The following is a 14,775-nucleotide window of genomic DNA, read 5'->3' as shown; positions in this document are numbered from 1 at the left end:
TTTACACTTTTACACTTTACATGACGAGACATTTTATTTCGTATTCATATTCCCTCGTCTGTATCTGAAGTGTGTGTGGGGACGTCCCGATTCGGACATTCTATTACCGGCGCGTGCTTTTTCACTGTCTTTGCTTTTCGTTAATAAATCCTTGTATTATTTTTGTACATATATCTGAACGCAGTTTTCCTGGGTGTTTGATTTTAATAAGTAAGGTTGCAGGGCTCTCGCTGTGTCCCGCCATTCCGCGCGTTTAAGAGCTTGATTTGGAATCCGCTATTAAGTTTTCGCCTTGGGAGTGTAAAGCCTCGTAATCGGCCTCCGCAACTCTGATGTTAATCGCAGTTGCACGACAATATATATATATATATATTTGTTTGAGTGTGTGTATATATGTATATGCATATATGTCATTGCATTATTTCAAGATGCCACTAAATCCGTTTGTTTATTTTTAGAAACAAGTAGAATGTTGAGATGATTTTTTTTTTTATATATAACGTGACTGCTGCTTGTGTGTGTCTGTGTGCACACAGGAAAAGCTTGATGGGGAAAGTGCTGTCGATACTTTGAGGAACTTATTGGTAGGTTTGATTCCCCTTGGTCTTTATCCAAAGTTGTGGGACCGTTTCGGCACCCCCTTGCTCATTACAAAGTGGTTTGTTTGGCTTTTCTTTGATCTCAATATCTGAGACATAGTCATTGCATTTCACCAACACCAAAGCAATTGGACCAAATATTGACGTATAAAGTACACGTACAGAGATTAAACTATAATTCCACCTTCATGATTGTGAATGTCAGCTAAGGCTTGAGGCTTGACGGAACTAGATGACTATAACCATGTTCATGTAAATAGTGGTACAAACCAAATACTTCCCCATTATCAATTGTTCATGCAATTTTTGCAAGAGGAAGCAATTCAAAAGGGCAGGGAACGATTGTCTGTGCAACTGAACTTTGAGCCTTGTTCCAACTATTGTATTGATCTCTTTTATTTAAAAATATTTAACCAGGTAATTAAAAATGACTTTCAGCAAGGCAGACTGGAACTATCAAGTTGTCGTAACCATATTCAACCATCAACTTAGCATTTTGTTGAGAATGAATGTTATAAGTTATAACGGATTGGGAGAAACTTTTACTACCACCAGCAATGCAGAAATCCTCCTTCACCTTACTGCTGGGTGGACATGATGCCCTAGACCAGTGGTTCTTAACCTTTTTACGTGCCCGTACCCCTTGAGTTTTCATAATATTTTCCCGTACCCCTTGTCAAAAATGACTTAAAACTACAATAATAGATGAATAAAGTTTCTTAATTTTCACATTAAAAAAACAAATTTATGGAAACAATAATCATAATGTGTTTGCTGAAAAGTCCCTTTGTTGAAGTAGATTACAGTACAATAATAACTTGTGTAGAAAAACATACTACACAGTACACACAGACACATTTCTAGTGGCTCTTTTGTTGTTGTTTTTCATCATTGATGATGCTGAAACGAGGTTCTTTCTTTGAAATAGCCACGACGCATGTCGTCACTTGCATCCAAACGGTTGCTGGCCTTTGTTTTGATGTGTGTGTGTTGAAAAACCTGTCTCGCACAAATAGGTGGTCGCAAATGGCACGAGGATCTCCAGAGGTCTCTCTGCTAACTGTGGGAACGTTTTGAGTTGTGCACACCAGAAGATGTCATTCAAACTCCATTCAGATTTTTTCATTGGCCTTCAGCTCAACAAGATGATCTTTCATTATATCACAATCATCCATGGAATCCAGGTCGAAAATAAATGGATCCCGTATCCATCTCTGTGCAATCGAAACCTCTCCATGGTGAAAGTATCCTTGGAAGGACTGAATCAGCACCTGCAAATGTTCCTTCACTTCAGTCACGATGGATAGTTCTTTTTCCGTATTAGCAGCCTCATAAAGTTTAGGAAACGTTGCAAAATTTCCATTCTCAATGCGCTGCATCCAAATTGGAAGTTTTTGGGTGAAGGCAGACACCTTTTCCCTGTCAGTGATCATGTTCATCCCTGTTCCTTGGATGCAGGTGTTCAAATCGTTGAGGTGTTGAATATATCTGCCAGGTATGCCGGGGACAAAATGAACTCCCTGTTTTCAAAGTGGTCAGCAATGTCACTGTCTTGCTTTCTAAGAAACTGCTTGATTTCTTCGTGTAGTTCAAAGACACGAGTAAGCACCCGGCCACGGGAAAGCCGTCTCACTTCCGTGTGGAAAAGAAGAACACTATGTTCAGCTCCAATTTCTTCAGGGCTCGTCCTCTGGTAAAATTTACTGCACGCACACCAAGTGACAAAACATTCTTCAGGTGTTCTGGCAGCGTCTTCGTGGCAAGTGCATGGCGATGCAACACACAGTGCGTGACAGTGACATGGGGCATCTCCTTCTTCACAAGGGTAGCAAAGCCTGATTTGTTTCCTAGCATGGCGGGAGCTCCATCAGTGCAAAGAGACCCACACACGTTGAGAGTCATCCCATGCTTCAAGAAGAAATCTCTCACGAGATTGAACACATCGATTGCTTCTGTGGTTGTTGTAAGCGGTTCACAAAACAAGAATTCTTCCATCACTTCTTTCTCCTTCACGTACCGCACAAATACCAACAACTGAACACAAAAACTGACGTTAGTTGACTCATCTAACTGAAGACTCACTTTGACAGGACTAGCTTTGATGTCTGTGATCACCTGCTGCAAGATATCTCTACTCATGTCACCAATCCTGGAATCCTGGATAATTTCTTTTGACAAGGGTACCTGTTGAAGTTTATTTTGTGCCTCGGTCCCCATCACTACTTTGGGGCGGCAGGTTTGAATTCCGACCCAGCTATAAACTGTCATCCCTGAATTTTCCAGGCAGGGTGATTCATCAATGTGTGTACCATCCATCGGATGGACAGTAAACGGGCATTTGACAGAGAAGGAATAGTGAGAATATAACTATGCTTGTGCAATTGCAGTAATAACGAATGAACCGATTATATATACAAGATATACATTATGTGAACATTTTCAGCATTCTCCCGGAAGCCAACAACGACCAGTGCAGGCAGAACCAGCCAGTGAGTGTGAATTGTCCCTCATCCTGCGACGGCGCAGGGAAGCGACCGAGAGCCTCAGTGGTCAGGAGAAGGAAGGTAACAGAGAGATTTGGGTTAATATTGTATGCTAAGTTATGTGAAACACCTCACACTTATCCAGCCAATCATGGGCCCACAAAGTCAGGACACAGCCCAGTTATTTACGTGCAAAAGACAAGGGGTCCACAGAGAAGCTAAATGACCAAGGGCAGCAGATTTACAGGCTACAACAAGGGTATGGGGACCAAACCCTAAATAGATGTTTTCACATTAGGTACATTTGTTACAAGACTGCATGACATTCCTGAACTCCTGATTGCGTTTATTCCACAGGTGACTCCAGACCTGCACTGGGCCCAAAGTCCTGTTCTCTGCCTACGCTGCTTGATTAAGTTAGTTGTATGATGTCCTTGGGCACAGCACGAGCTTTTCCGCACGTCAATGGCAATAACCTGTCAGGTTTGCACACGGGCGTTTTAACTTAACCGTACCGGAATTTCCTTGATCCGGAGGAGCTCGCACATATCACGTGCAGGAAAAGGTCGTCAGCACACACATCAATGTACTTGTAATCCATGTAAAAGAACAAGTAGACAATGGACAAATCAACACGAAATATGGAATTTGATCCTGGCAACAACAACAACAAAAAAAAACATGCTCCAAGCACTTAGATGAGAACGCAAACCAGGCTCTTGTTTAGTTCCTCGTTTAGCACCAAATGATGAAATAGTCATTCAATGTAGCGTTGCATTTAACTCACTTTTATTTGTTCTGGATCAATCTCAGGATTTGCTTTTCTAATTTAAATGTATACTTGGCAAAGGCCAGATTGGAGCTGGAACCATGTACTGTATAAAACTTGATTTCCCCCAAAAAATAAAAAAAATCAACGTTTTTAAACTTCTGGATTCTTCTTCCTCTGTTTCATCATTAAAAAAAAAATACTATCTATCGATCTATATATATATATATATATATATGTATTGCAGATTGAGCTGAAACAGAATAAGTTACAAGAAGTTGATTCTAAAACCACCAGGAAATAATTCCACAAGCGCAGGTAATCAAGCAAAGCACACCTTGTTAGAAATCGATGGATCATGACAGTATGGAATACCATGGTTTCGGACCATTATTGAAAGGTATTAACAAATTCCAGTTGGAAGTGGAAGAAGCTTCAACTCGAGGTGGGAAAGCTTGCTGTAAAAATCAGACACCAAATCTACCTTCACACTAAAAGGTGAACTACAAGGCAATGCATAGTTAGAGAAACAACAGACAGGTGTGTATATAGATATATATTATTTCTTTTGGAAAAAGTACACTGTACAGCCAGATTTCAGTTGATACATTATGTACCATAACATCAATAGCTAAACTACAGACACGAATACAGTGGACCCCAAAAAATAAAAACCATAAAAACCCCAGCAGTTGGAATGACTGAGTGAAGAGGCAAGAGCATGGCCTGGAAAGGTCATCAAGGTGGGAACTGCCCTTAAATGACCTTAAGAAAGTCATTTTAGGGGTGGGGAAGACAAGCAGCTTTTGTTTTTAATTTGAGATGTCAACAACCAGCCATGGTGAACCTACACACCAAAATGCACTACCCCAGAAAAAAAGAGCAGCTTTTGCTTTTAATTTGAGATGTGAACGACCAGCCTTGGTGAACCTACACACCAAAATGCAATACCCCAGAAAAAAAGAGCAGCTTTTGCTTTTAATTTGAGATGTGAACGACCAGCCTTGGTGAACCTACACACCAAAATGCACTACCCCAGAAAAAAAGAGCAGCTTTTGCTTTTAATTTGAGATGTGAACGACCAGCCTTGGTGAACCTACACACCAAAATGCACTACCCCAGAAAAAAAGAGCAGCTTTTGCTTTTAATTTGAGATATGAACGACCAGCCATGGTGAACCTACACACCAAAATGCATACCTCAGCAAAAAAGAGCAGCTTTTGTTTTTAATTTGAGATGTGAACGACCAGCAATGGTGAACCTACGCACCAAAATGCATACCTCAGCAAAAAAGAGCAGCTTTTGTTTTTAATTTGAGATGTGAACGACCAGCAATGGTGAACCTACGCACCAAAATGCATACCTCAGCAAAAAAGAGCCAATGCGAGCATTAGCCAGTCTCACATTATCACCAATGCACAGGATTCAGAAATTCAAGCAAATTAGGTTTAGCACTGATATTATGAACCTGAAACTTTGTACCTTTTCCCATGGCTCGTAGTAAAATTTGAGATGAAATGTAAGGAAAGCAGCCCGACGGTAATTGAAACTGTCAAGTTAACTTTTATCTACTAAAGGTAACGACAAATTTCAGATCAATTTCTTAAAACTTTCAGCAAGGAAGGAAAACTTCAGAGGCCTCTGTGGTTGCAAAGTTCTCTACACTCATTTAATAACAGCTTGCACCAGTGGCAGGTGAACGAGAGTTTCTTCCTTTTTCAAAAAGTGAAAACAGAACGAGAAAAGTTGATCGAGAAAACTGATTTTAACGCTTCTCACAATGACAAAACTGGAGAAAAATAGAAAATGCATGGGGAAGGGACGACAATCAAATTGAAGTTTTGCTATAAAACGAGAATACAGATGTTTGGGGCTGAGACTACAGGTACAGATATTCAAGGTTTCACTAATATCTTTATTTACACCATTTACTTAAAACATGGAAGAGCATGTGATGTGAGGCTCCGTAAACCGAGGACCATAAGGTTGAGAGATCACAGGAAAGAGCACGGCTTGTTGGGCTAACATGAGGCAGGAAGAACTAATCGATCAAGTGAATTGTCAGCATCGGATCCATGCTGTCCGTTCGCATTTCCTGCCATCTGTTTGCAAGTCAAGCCACCCTCCCCCTTCCCACCCTACTGCTTTCATTCAACTCCTCTAATCACATGCACCTGCATTTATACACAATAGCACCGTCTCGGGGCACAATCTCATTTCTGCTACCCTTGGGCCGACACCATAAAAACTGCATGTGGGCCACTCTGCTAGGAAAAGCATGATTGGATTGCGCTCAGTTTGTACATCCTCTCTTCGGTCTCCAACTTCGTCCGTACAAACTCCATCACCGTTTTAGGGTCCAACTTGAATTTGTCCACGACATGGCCTGGTGGAGATGGTGAGGAAAATATTGAGTAAAATCTTCCTCTGTTTTTTAAAAGTTCAAAATACTGTGCCTCAATGACAAACTTATATTGAAACAACAGTGCTGAACTATCGGTGATAAAACCCATCTTAATGGGTTCTCCGAAGGTCCAACAGAAGACCAACACATGGTTGCTGGTGTGGCCTATACTCACACACGATGGCCTGCACGATGTCCTTGTTGAGCTTGGGCCTGGCATCGCGGCGAGGCGCGTGAGACTTATCGTCCAGCAGCATGTGCGTCGCCATCTCCTCGCGGCTAAACAGCAGTGCCAGGAGGTTTGCAGTGAACTGATTGGCGTCAAACTGCCGGAGCTTCTCGTACTGGTGCTTTGCTAGAAATATATTGTTCCCAATGTGCACCTACACAACAGCACCACACCAATTGTGGTTAAGGCTTAGGAGACTGTGGTTACCATTCAGCTTTCCGCGACTCCACCAGAGGGGATGGAGAAAGGTGCAGAAGAAGGGGTGGAGGACAAAACTTATTGGACAAACAAAAATTTTATTATTTTATTTTTTTTGCATCACATTTTGCAAAACTTTGCATCACACGTTTGTGCAATTTCATTGAGACATTATGGTGTTTATGGATGGCGTTAGTACAAAGTCAGGTTTCTTAATAACATGCAACATTATGATGCCCTCGCTTGATAACTTGAACACCACAAAAACAACGTTTTGTATCCCACTCATGGGCTGGATCTGGATCTCCACCGGAACCAACATTAAATTGACTTGTTCTTGTCACCTACCCAATTCATTCACCAAGTTTTGTCATAACTAGTCCACAACTTTTTGAAATATCGTGCTAAATATCGTTTTTGGCCCCACCTCTCAATGGTGAAGAATCACTTAGAATATCCTCAGATCCAGATCAAGATCTTCACCAAAATTGAATAAATTCGTCCTGATCACACACGCAACCTGTCCACCAAGTTTCAACCAAATCGATCCACAACTTTTTGAAATATCCTGCTATACATCGATTTTGGCCCTATCACTCAAAACATTATTGGATCCAGATCCGGATCTTCACCAAAATCTAATCAATTTCTCCTGGGCACACCCAACCTGTCCACCCCATTTTGTCCAAATCTGTCAATAACTTTAAGATATCCTGCAAACATACAGACACACAAGAGTGAAAACATAACCTCTGTCCACCTTCAGTGGTGGAGGTAATGAGCTTAAAAATAAAATAAAAATACATGGGACTTCAAATCTTGTGTATACTGACAAACCTTCTCCTCAAACTCGTCATCAGAGTGTTGATCGTCCTGCATGGACCAGGAGGCCGTGGGAAGTTCCCTCGAAGTATGTGAGCAGGGCTCTGTGTGGGAAGAACGATGTTGGCACGAGTCCATGGAATTCTCCAACCTTTCCACCAGGAATGTGAGCCCTGCACACCACACAGTGGTACCAGTTCCATCAGGTTAGTCTATCAGGCCAAAACAAACATAACACAATCCACCAGTGAAAGAAACATGGATAAGGTCACATGTCTGCTACCAGCAGTATAACGGCCAATCAAGAAGCACATTTATTACTAGAAGGAAAAGCGTCTGTCCATGGTCTATGGATGTGCCCATCACTATATTCCAAAGGGTTCCTGCTGTCCGAGGATAATAAAAATGTTACCGTTGGAAAATTAATAATCGATTTATTTGCAACAAAAATTTGTGTCTGTTTACTGATGGCAGAGGTAATAACTATTAATAAGCATGCACGACCATCTTTGTTGTAGAATGTTGGCCGAGGCCCTCTTTTTGTTTTTCTTCCACCCTCACTTTTTCACCTTTATTTCCTCAGCCACCGAAGGTAGGCAGAGATTATGTTATCACCCATGTCTGTCTGTGAGCACAATATCTCAAAAAGTTATGAACGAAACTTGGTGGACAATCTGGGTGTTGGACAAGGACAAATTGATTCGATTTTGGTGAAGATCTGGATCCAGATACGAGAATTTTTGATGTGATGCTTTTCAATTGAGAGATGGGGCCAAAAACAATAAATAGCACGATATTTGAATGAGTTGTGGATGGATTATGACAAAACTTAATGGATGAGTTGGGTAGGTGCCAAGAACAAGCCGATTCGATTTTGGTGTGTGACAAGGAAGAATGGTCCGGATTCAAATCCGGCCTATCAGTGCGATGCAAAACGTAAACTGTTCAGCCCGATGGAGGTATGCTATCCAACAAGTACCGTTATAATTCGCTTTTAAATTCGTTTTCTCTGCAACCGTTTGAGCGATTGACGCAAGTTACATGATGAATGGATGAAAAATGTGGTTGCTGTTCCAAAAAAGTCTCTAGGCATTGGTTGCAGAGTGTTTCACGCAGCTGGAATAAACGGATAAGACGCAGAAGCAGGACACAGAGTTTTAAAGTAACGGTTGTAACGGTACCATTTTGATTATTCTACGACAGCAGGCACCCTTTAGAGTTTAGAATAAAGAGTGATGGACACAGAAGGAGCACAGACAACAACAATCATAGTCACGGTGACAGCAACAACTACGTGTTATAAAAATATCCATGTTTTGCGTGTTTCACTTCATTTTACATGCTCATTGAGGCTCAGGTAGATATGAAATACGTTTGTGAAGTGAAACATGCAGTTTTTTATTTATTATTTAAACGGTCTATGAAACATACCTTGCTGTCAGTAAAGCGACAGGTAGGCATGCCTATTGGTATATAATAAAGGGGGTGGGGGGCTGCTTTGTACGCCAAATCACACACACACACCATCTCAGCAAAGAATGAGACTCGCTAGATCATATGTACACACAGACCTTTAAACAAGCAACCATATCAGGAGGGTCTTTGAATGTGCAGCACACAATCGGCACCACGACTCAGTCAATGCATGTAAGCCAAGCATCAAATGCCACGAGCTTACTTTCGACGATATCGTGCAGCTGGGAGAAATCCCCCTTGTGCGTCTCGTACTTTGTTCGCCACTTTGCGGCCTCTGCCTGGAAGTAGGCCTCGCGCTCAGATAGTGCAATCTGTGGTGAAACAGTTTGGGCTGAAACAGCACACTCCCCACAAGCCCACACAGGCAAAGGCGAATAGCACTTCGGAAATTACGCCACCAGGCAAACGTCGCACTTCGGAACAAAACAAACGTCCTCCAGGAGTACCTTGGAACTCGACTTAAATGGGATGCGTGCGAAAGCCCGAGGAAGCCGGTACGTGCCTGAGACTGAGACTGATGATGGGGTGTGGAGTGAAGGGTCGTGGACGTCGAGGTGCGGGGTCGTGAGTAGCGAGAGGTGGGAGTGAACGCCTCATACAAGCGCTCCTGAGGCTCAGAATATTGATGGTCTCCGTTCACCATCCAGGAATGTCCTTCTGGGGGCTCCGGCTAGGATGATGGGAGAAACGACAAGACCAACTGAGTTGTACAAAGGAGCTTGTGCAGAGTTAACAAAACTGGAACCAATTTCAAAGCCACCAGTGGAAAGTCGTGACCTGTCTACAAAATGAACCGGATGTCACATGGAGTATAGGCAAACACAATCTAGTCAGAAATGACCATTTTCAGTTTTTTTGTGGTTTTGGATAGTGAAAAACTCCTCTACTTCATTCGTGAAAATTCTCCATCCGTCGCTCTGATGTTCTGTCTGCTCAGGGCAGAGCTGGGCTTACTGACACGATTCCACCCATAAATAGTAACCTGAAAAATATCAAATCATACGTCCACAAATTTGGGTCACTATATTTAGGCCTCAGGCTAGTGGCCTCTGGTACATTTTAAGACTAAACAATGCATCTTATATCGTGAAAGAAAGGTACGTTTTGATTATAATCCATGCAGAAGAAATGAGATAATGCATGTTTTGGTCGGGAGCGTTTGAGGTAGCGGTCTACGATACACCGCCCAAAGAAAACTTTTGTGCAATCAACGGGACTGCTGAGTTTATGCACATTTGAAAACTGAACGTGTCTTCTATCATGAAAGAAAGGTACATTTTCATTACGACCCATGCAGAGGAAAGATGATCAGGATCAATATCTGAAGTCTTAAAAACCCCTAACCTATCTTTTTGACGGCCTTTATGCAAAAACCGGCAAAAAAAAGGAAGGTCATTGGTAATTTTGGTTTTTGCCATAGTTTTCAAGGCTGAATTGTGCGCAAATACAAGATTTATATGAAATTTTATTTCACTTGTGTATTGACATGTATTCACTTATTATGTAAAGCAAATAAACTGTGTAGATTACATTGTCTCTGCATCTGCAGAAATACAAGTACCCATTTTGGAAAACTACATGTGGCATCCATCTCTACATGTCCAGACGTCATACATGTCTCTGCCCATGGGTTTCTCATGGGTGCTGGCCTACGAGTCATTATATAATTGATGTTTTAAAGCATACTTTCTGCAAACACCCCCACCCCCAATAAATAAATAAATAAAATATTTCTTGCAACTTTCACGTTCACTTTGCAATGGCAGATTGCATATCTAGAAACGCCGTGCACCTCAATATCCTGGTCTCGATGGGATGAGGTGTATTTCACACGATACCTAGAGTTCTGCCTTCCGTTCTGCAAAAACAAACATACCACGCACCACACATAGTCAAGTGAGAATGACCCCAGTGTGAGGAACCACCAAGCTCGTTGGAAGCATTCATGGACGTTTTCAACTCAGAGGTCAATTGCAATCTCCAGCAACAATGTTCAGAATCCTGGACTCTCCAAAATGATATCACATTCTGTGTGGTTGTTGTCCCCTACTTCTTGATGCACATGATCAAAAAGTCAAAACTTAGCCGTGCACTCATCCAACGTTCCCTCGTACACAACCATACTCGTCAAGATATGCCAAAGGCACAAATGTTAGCAATGCTTCGTCACGATCCTGTACAAAGCATCAGGTGCATGCGAGCCTGCGTAGGCCATCTTTAACTGCATTAGTTTTGCGCCATTTGGCCTTTACAACCTCCAAAATGGGCAAATGTGGAATGACACCCACACAAAAGGAACACATTCACGTTACAACAATTTTGATCCTTTTGGAGAAAAATCCATTACCTTCCTTGCCCAGGTGTCACTAAATCGATTCTTCTTCAGCGATAGAGTTGAAACCTGTGGCGCAGCCTGTTAAACAGAAGGAGCAATCACCTAGTCATCAAATAATTTAAATTGATAAATTAACTTAAATTTTTATTGTCCATGGGGTTGGGTACTTTTGCTTGTTCATGATAGAGGAAACCAGATAAGGTTTGCGAGATCATCCATTACTGGCAACTTTCCCACTAAACACGACCGACCTTATTTTCCTTTATTTACATTAACCCTCAAACCAATTTTGGGGGGAAAAATAAATAAATGAAAAACGAGAAGTTGACAAAAGTCTGGGAAGTCAAAAGTCTTTAGAGCCCTAGGTTTTAAAAGATTCATAAAATTAACTTTGAGATTGGTCAAAACAGGTGTAGGGTTTGAGTTTGATCCATTAAAATAATTGACAAAATCTGTTCCATTACGAAAGCAGCTTGGAATCCCACCATGTTTTAAATACTCCATCGGTTCCTTTACAAGCGACATTTCATCAGCAAACTTTGCATACTTCACTCGAATACGGTGCATTTCTCACGATGAAGCTGGTGCACTACTCACACCAATGGTACTTGCAGCTGGAGCAGACTGCCTCCGTGACTGTTTATCCATCACGTTGTGCTGTGCTGTCATGGAACCGCATGCCCATCCATCTTCCACGACCTATAAGAACGAGTGAAATCTCACATCGAGTCTGTTCCATGGCAAATTAGGCCTCTCATTACATAAAGCAGTGGCAAATTAGGTCAACAATTAAATAAACAACAAACGGCGTGAAACTTCGGCTTGAGCACAATTTGGATTACAGACACCCTCTCACCATTATCTCACCCTCTCTCTGTTCTCTTCACCCTCTCCATTGCTCAAGGTTATCTGCCATCTGCTTGGAAATCAGCCAACATTACCGCTTTACACAAAAAAGGTGCAAAAACAGATCCTTGCAACAACAGACCAATCAGCCTGCTCCCAATAATCAGCAAGGTCATGGAATCAATCATCGCTTCTGACATCAAATCCTTCCTTTTCTCCAATGGCTTGATCTCGGATCATCAATTTGGATTCAGACCAGGTCATTCTACTCTGGACATGCTGCTTCTGCTGTCTCAACAATGGATGGATGTCCTTAATGCCAAACAGGAAATCAGAGCTGTCACCCTTGACATATCACGTGCCTTCGATACGGTCTGGTGCCCCGCTCTGCTCACCAAACGCTCCTACTATGGCATCCATGGAAATCTCCACGCATGGCTTTGCGGACTTCCTCTCTGGTCGAAGTCAACGTGTGGCCCTGAATGGATTTCTCTCATCTCCCCTTCTTGTTCAGGCTGAGTTCCCCAAGGTAGTGTTCTGGGCCCTGTGCCTTTTTTGGTCTTCATCAATGATCTCTCTGACTCTCTTGAAAATCCTCTCTTTCTCTTTGCTGATGACTCCACTCTCTGCCGCTCCATTCCTCATCCCTCAGATCGGCAGTCTGCAGCCTCCTCACTCTCTGCAGACCTGGACAAAATCACAGACTGGGCAAACAAGTGGAACATGTCTTTGAATCCCAACATATCTCAAACACTCTTACTATGTCTCTCCGAAAAGACCGACTGGACAACCCTCCCATCTACTTTCTCAGCAATCCTCTCCAAGAGGTTCTGTTACTCAAGTGTTTGGGTCTCACTATCTGCCATGATCTTTCCTGGGAAAACCACATTTACAAGCTGGCCTCCAAAGCAAGTTGCCGACTGGACATCCTCCGTCGTGCGAAGTCCTTCCTTGGCACACCTGAGATTCTCACCACATACAAGGCTTTATTTCCGCAGCTCAATGGAATACTGTTCTCTCCTCCGGGCCGGTGCTCCTGCCTCACACCTGGCTTGGCTTCACGCTGTTGAAACCAAAGCTTTCAGAATCATTGGAATCTCTCGCGATGAAGCTAACTCTGAGGGCCTTTCACTCACTCATCGCAGGCAGGTTGGTGGTCTTTCTGTCTTCTACCGACTCCTCTCCGGCCTAGCTCCCCCAGCTCTGTCTGTTCTCTGTCCCCCAAATATTCCTGCAGGACGCACAAGATCTGCCTGCAACGCTCTTATGGTTAAACTGCCAAAATCAAGACTCTCTATTCACCTCCATTCTTTCATTCCTCTTTTCTCCCGCCTCTGGAACAAACTCCCACACTCTCTTCAATCCCACTCCTCCCTCCAGGTCTTTAAAACAGCTGTTCACCACCATCTCTCGTCGACCCCCATCCAAAACCTCGATCTTTTCTACCCCAGTTAATTCACCCCAGATCCACTTTTTTGAAATACCGACTTCTTTCCTGGAAGTCCTAGCAGTGTCCATGTGTTTTATACCTCTCCCACCCCCTCCCCCAACCCATGCCTCCTCCCCCCCTCCCCCCAAGCCCTCTCCCTCCCACAGATCTCCAGGTCAGTGTCCCTGCTCTCAAATGTTGTACTTGTGTGCTTCCCTCTCTCTCCCCATCTTGTCTCCCGCTCCCTTTATCTTATGTTTTATGTGTCAGTTTGTCTTTTTGTGATTATTGTTACCTCTTACACGAGCCTCGATCTTGTATACAAAAAAACAAAGAAACAAAAAAAACGATTACAACGATAAGTGATGCATGGCATTCCCAGCAAGGTGCAAGATGCAAAATTTTACATCAAATATTCAGACTGGTGTTCTATTTAACGCAAAAAGAGATATGCTAAAGAAGATTTCATGATTGGTATTACAATTTCATGATTAGTATTACAATTTATTTTACTTGCATACATTTTCTCTCTTAATGATGGAATAATGCAATACACCATGGCGCATCCATCGATTATAAACAACACCCATTTACTCATTTTGAGGGCTGACAGGATGGCCTAGAGCAGTGGTTCTTAACCTTTTTAAAGGCGCCGAACCCTAACGAAACCCACCGAACACTCGCAGAACCCCTCAAATTTGACAAAAAAATTAGGAAGAATTGCATCTTAATGCGTTTTCTGTTCTTCTTTTCGGGAGGCAATCTGGGAAATGCGTGGTTTTGTTTTGGCAAGGGCCACCATCAAATCATTTTCGCATGCAAGCCTGCTCCTTTTGTTTGTTTTAATGTCCATCAGTTTCGAAAACGCATGCTCGCAGATATACGTTGTAACGAACGGCGTGATGATCTCAAGGGCAATTTTAGCGATGTGAGGATACCCTTCCATTTGGCGGCACCAAAACGTTGAGAGCGTTGTTGTGCCAAAGAGTTGTTGTGGAGTCTGGCTCTGCTGAAGTTCGATGAGGTCGTCGAGGTATTGGTCGTTGACATCTGCGATGATGCATCTGCGAATGATGGTGTCATTTGAGAGTGGAACGAGAGACAACTTGTTTTCAGCAGCTTTTCCCAGCATGATGTTGGCCATCTTCAATGCAGCCGGTTTGATGAGTGTCTCGCCAACGGTGT

General features: G+C 42.6%; 2 protein-coding genes across 4 annotated transcripts in view; one reads left to right on the top strand and one right to left on the bottom strand.

Annotated features, from left to right (window-relative positions):
- The window catches only part of LOC137437844 (shootin-1), a 39,328-nt gene extending 35,319 nt beyond the window's left edge, over positions 1-4,009 (top strand). For both annotated transcript variants that reach the window (XM_068132515.2, XM_068132516.2), the window contains exons 13-15: positions 537-584; positions 3,043-3,163; positions 3,440-4,009. In XM_068132515.2, coding sequence (XP_067988616.2) covers positions 537-584; positions 3,043-3,163; positions 3,440-3,498 — 228 coding nt within the window. In that variant the 3' untranslated portion in view covers positions 3,499-4,009. The remainder of the gene's footprint in view (positions 1-536; positions 585-3,042; positions 3,164-3,439) is intronic.
- LOC137437845 (uncharacterized) overlaps positions 3,850-14,775 on the bottom strand; it is a 49,135-nt gene continuing 38,209 nt past the window's right edge. The window contains exons 3-10 of one of the 2 annotated variants that reach the window (XM_068132518.2): positions 11,913-12,014; positions 11,328-11,393; positions 10,773-10,838; positions 9,488-9,650; positions 9,183-9,296; positions 7,520-7,677; positions 6,431-6,638; positions 3,850-6,237 (exon numbers count right to left, since the gene is read on the bottom strand). In XM_068132518.2, the coding sequence (XP_067988619.2) occupies positions 6,119-6,237; positions 6,431-6,638; positions 7,520-7,677; positions 9,183-9,296; positions 9,488-9,650; positions 10,773-10,838; positions 11,328-11,393; positions 11,913-12,014 (996 nt within the window). In that variant the 3' untranslated portion in view covers positions 3,850-6,118. Of the gene's footprint in view, positions 6,238-6,430; positions 6,639-7,519; positions 7,678-9,182; positions 9,297-9,482; positions 9,651-10,772; positions 10,839-11,327; positions 11,394-11,912; positions 12,015-14,775 lie in introns of both variants that reach the window. The other variant, XM_078766795.1, reaches the window with a different exon arrangement.

The sequence above is a fragment of the Myxine glutinosa genome, chromosome 12, assembly GCF_964187855.1.
Source record: "Myxine glutinosa chromosome 12, kmMyxGlut1.1, whole genome shotgun sequence".
Lineage (NCBI taxonomy): Eukaryota > Metazoa > Chordata > Myxini > Myxiniformes > Myxinidae > Myxine > Myxine glutinosa.
The sequence above is the reverse complement of the archived record's forward strand: the minus strand, read 5'-3'. Positions and strand labels throughout refer to the sequence as shown.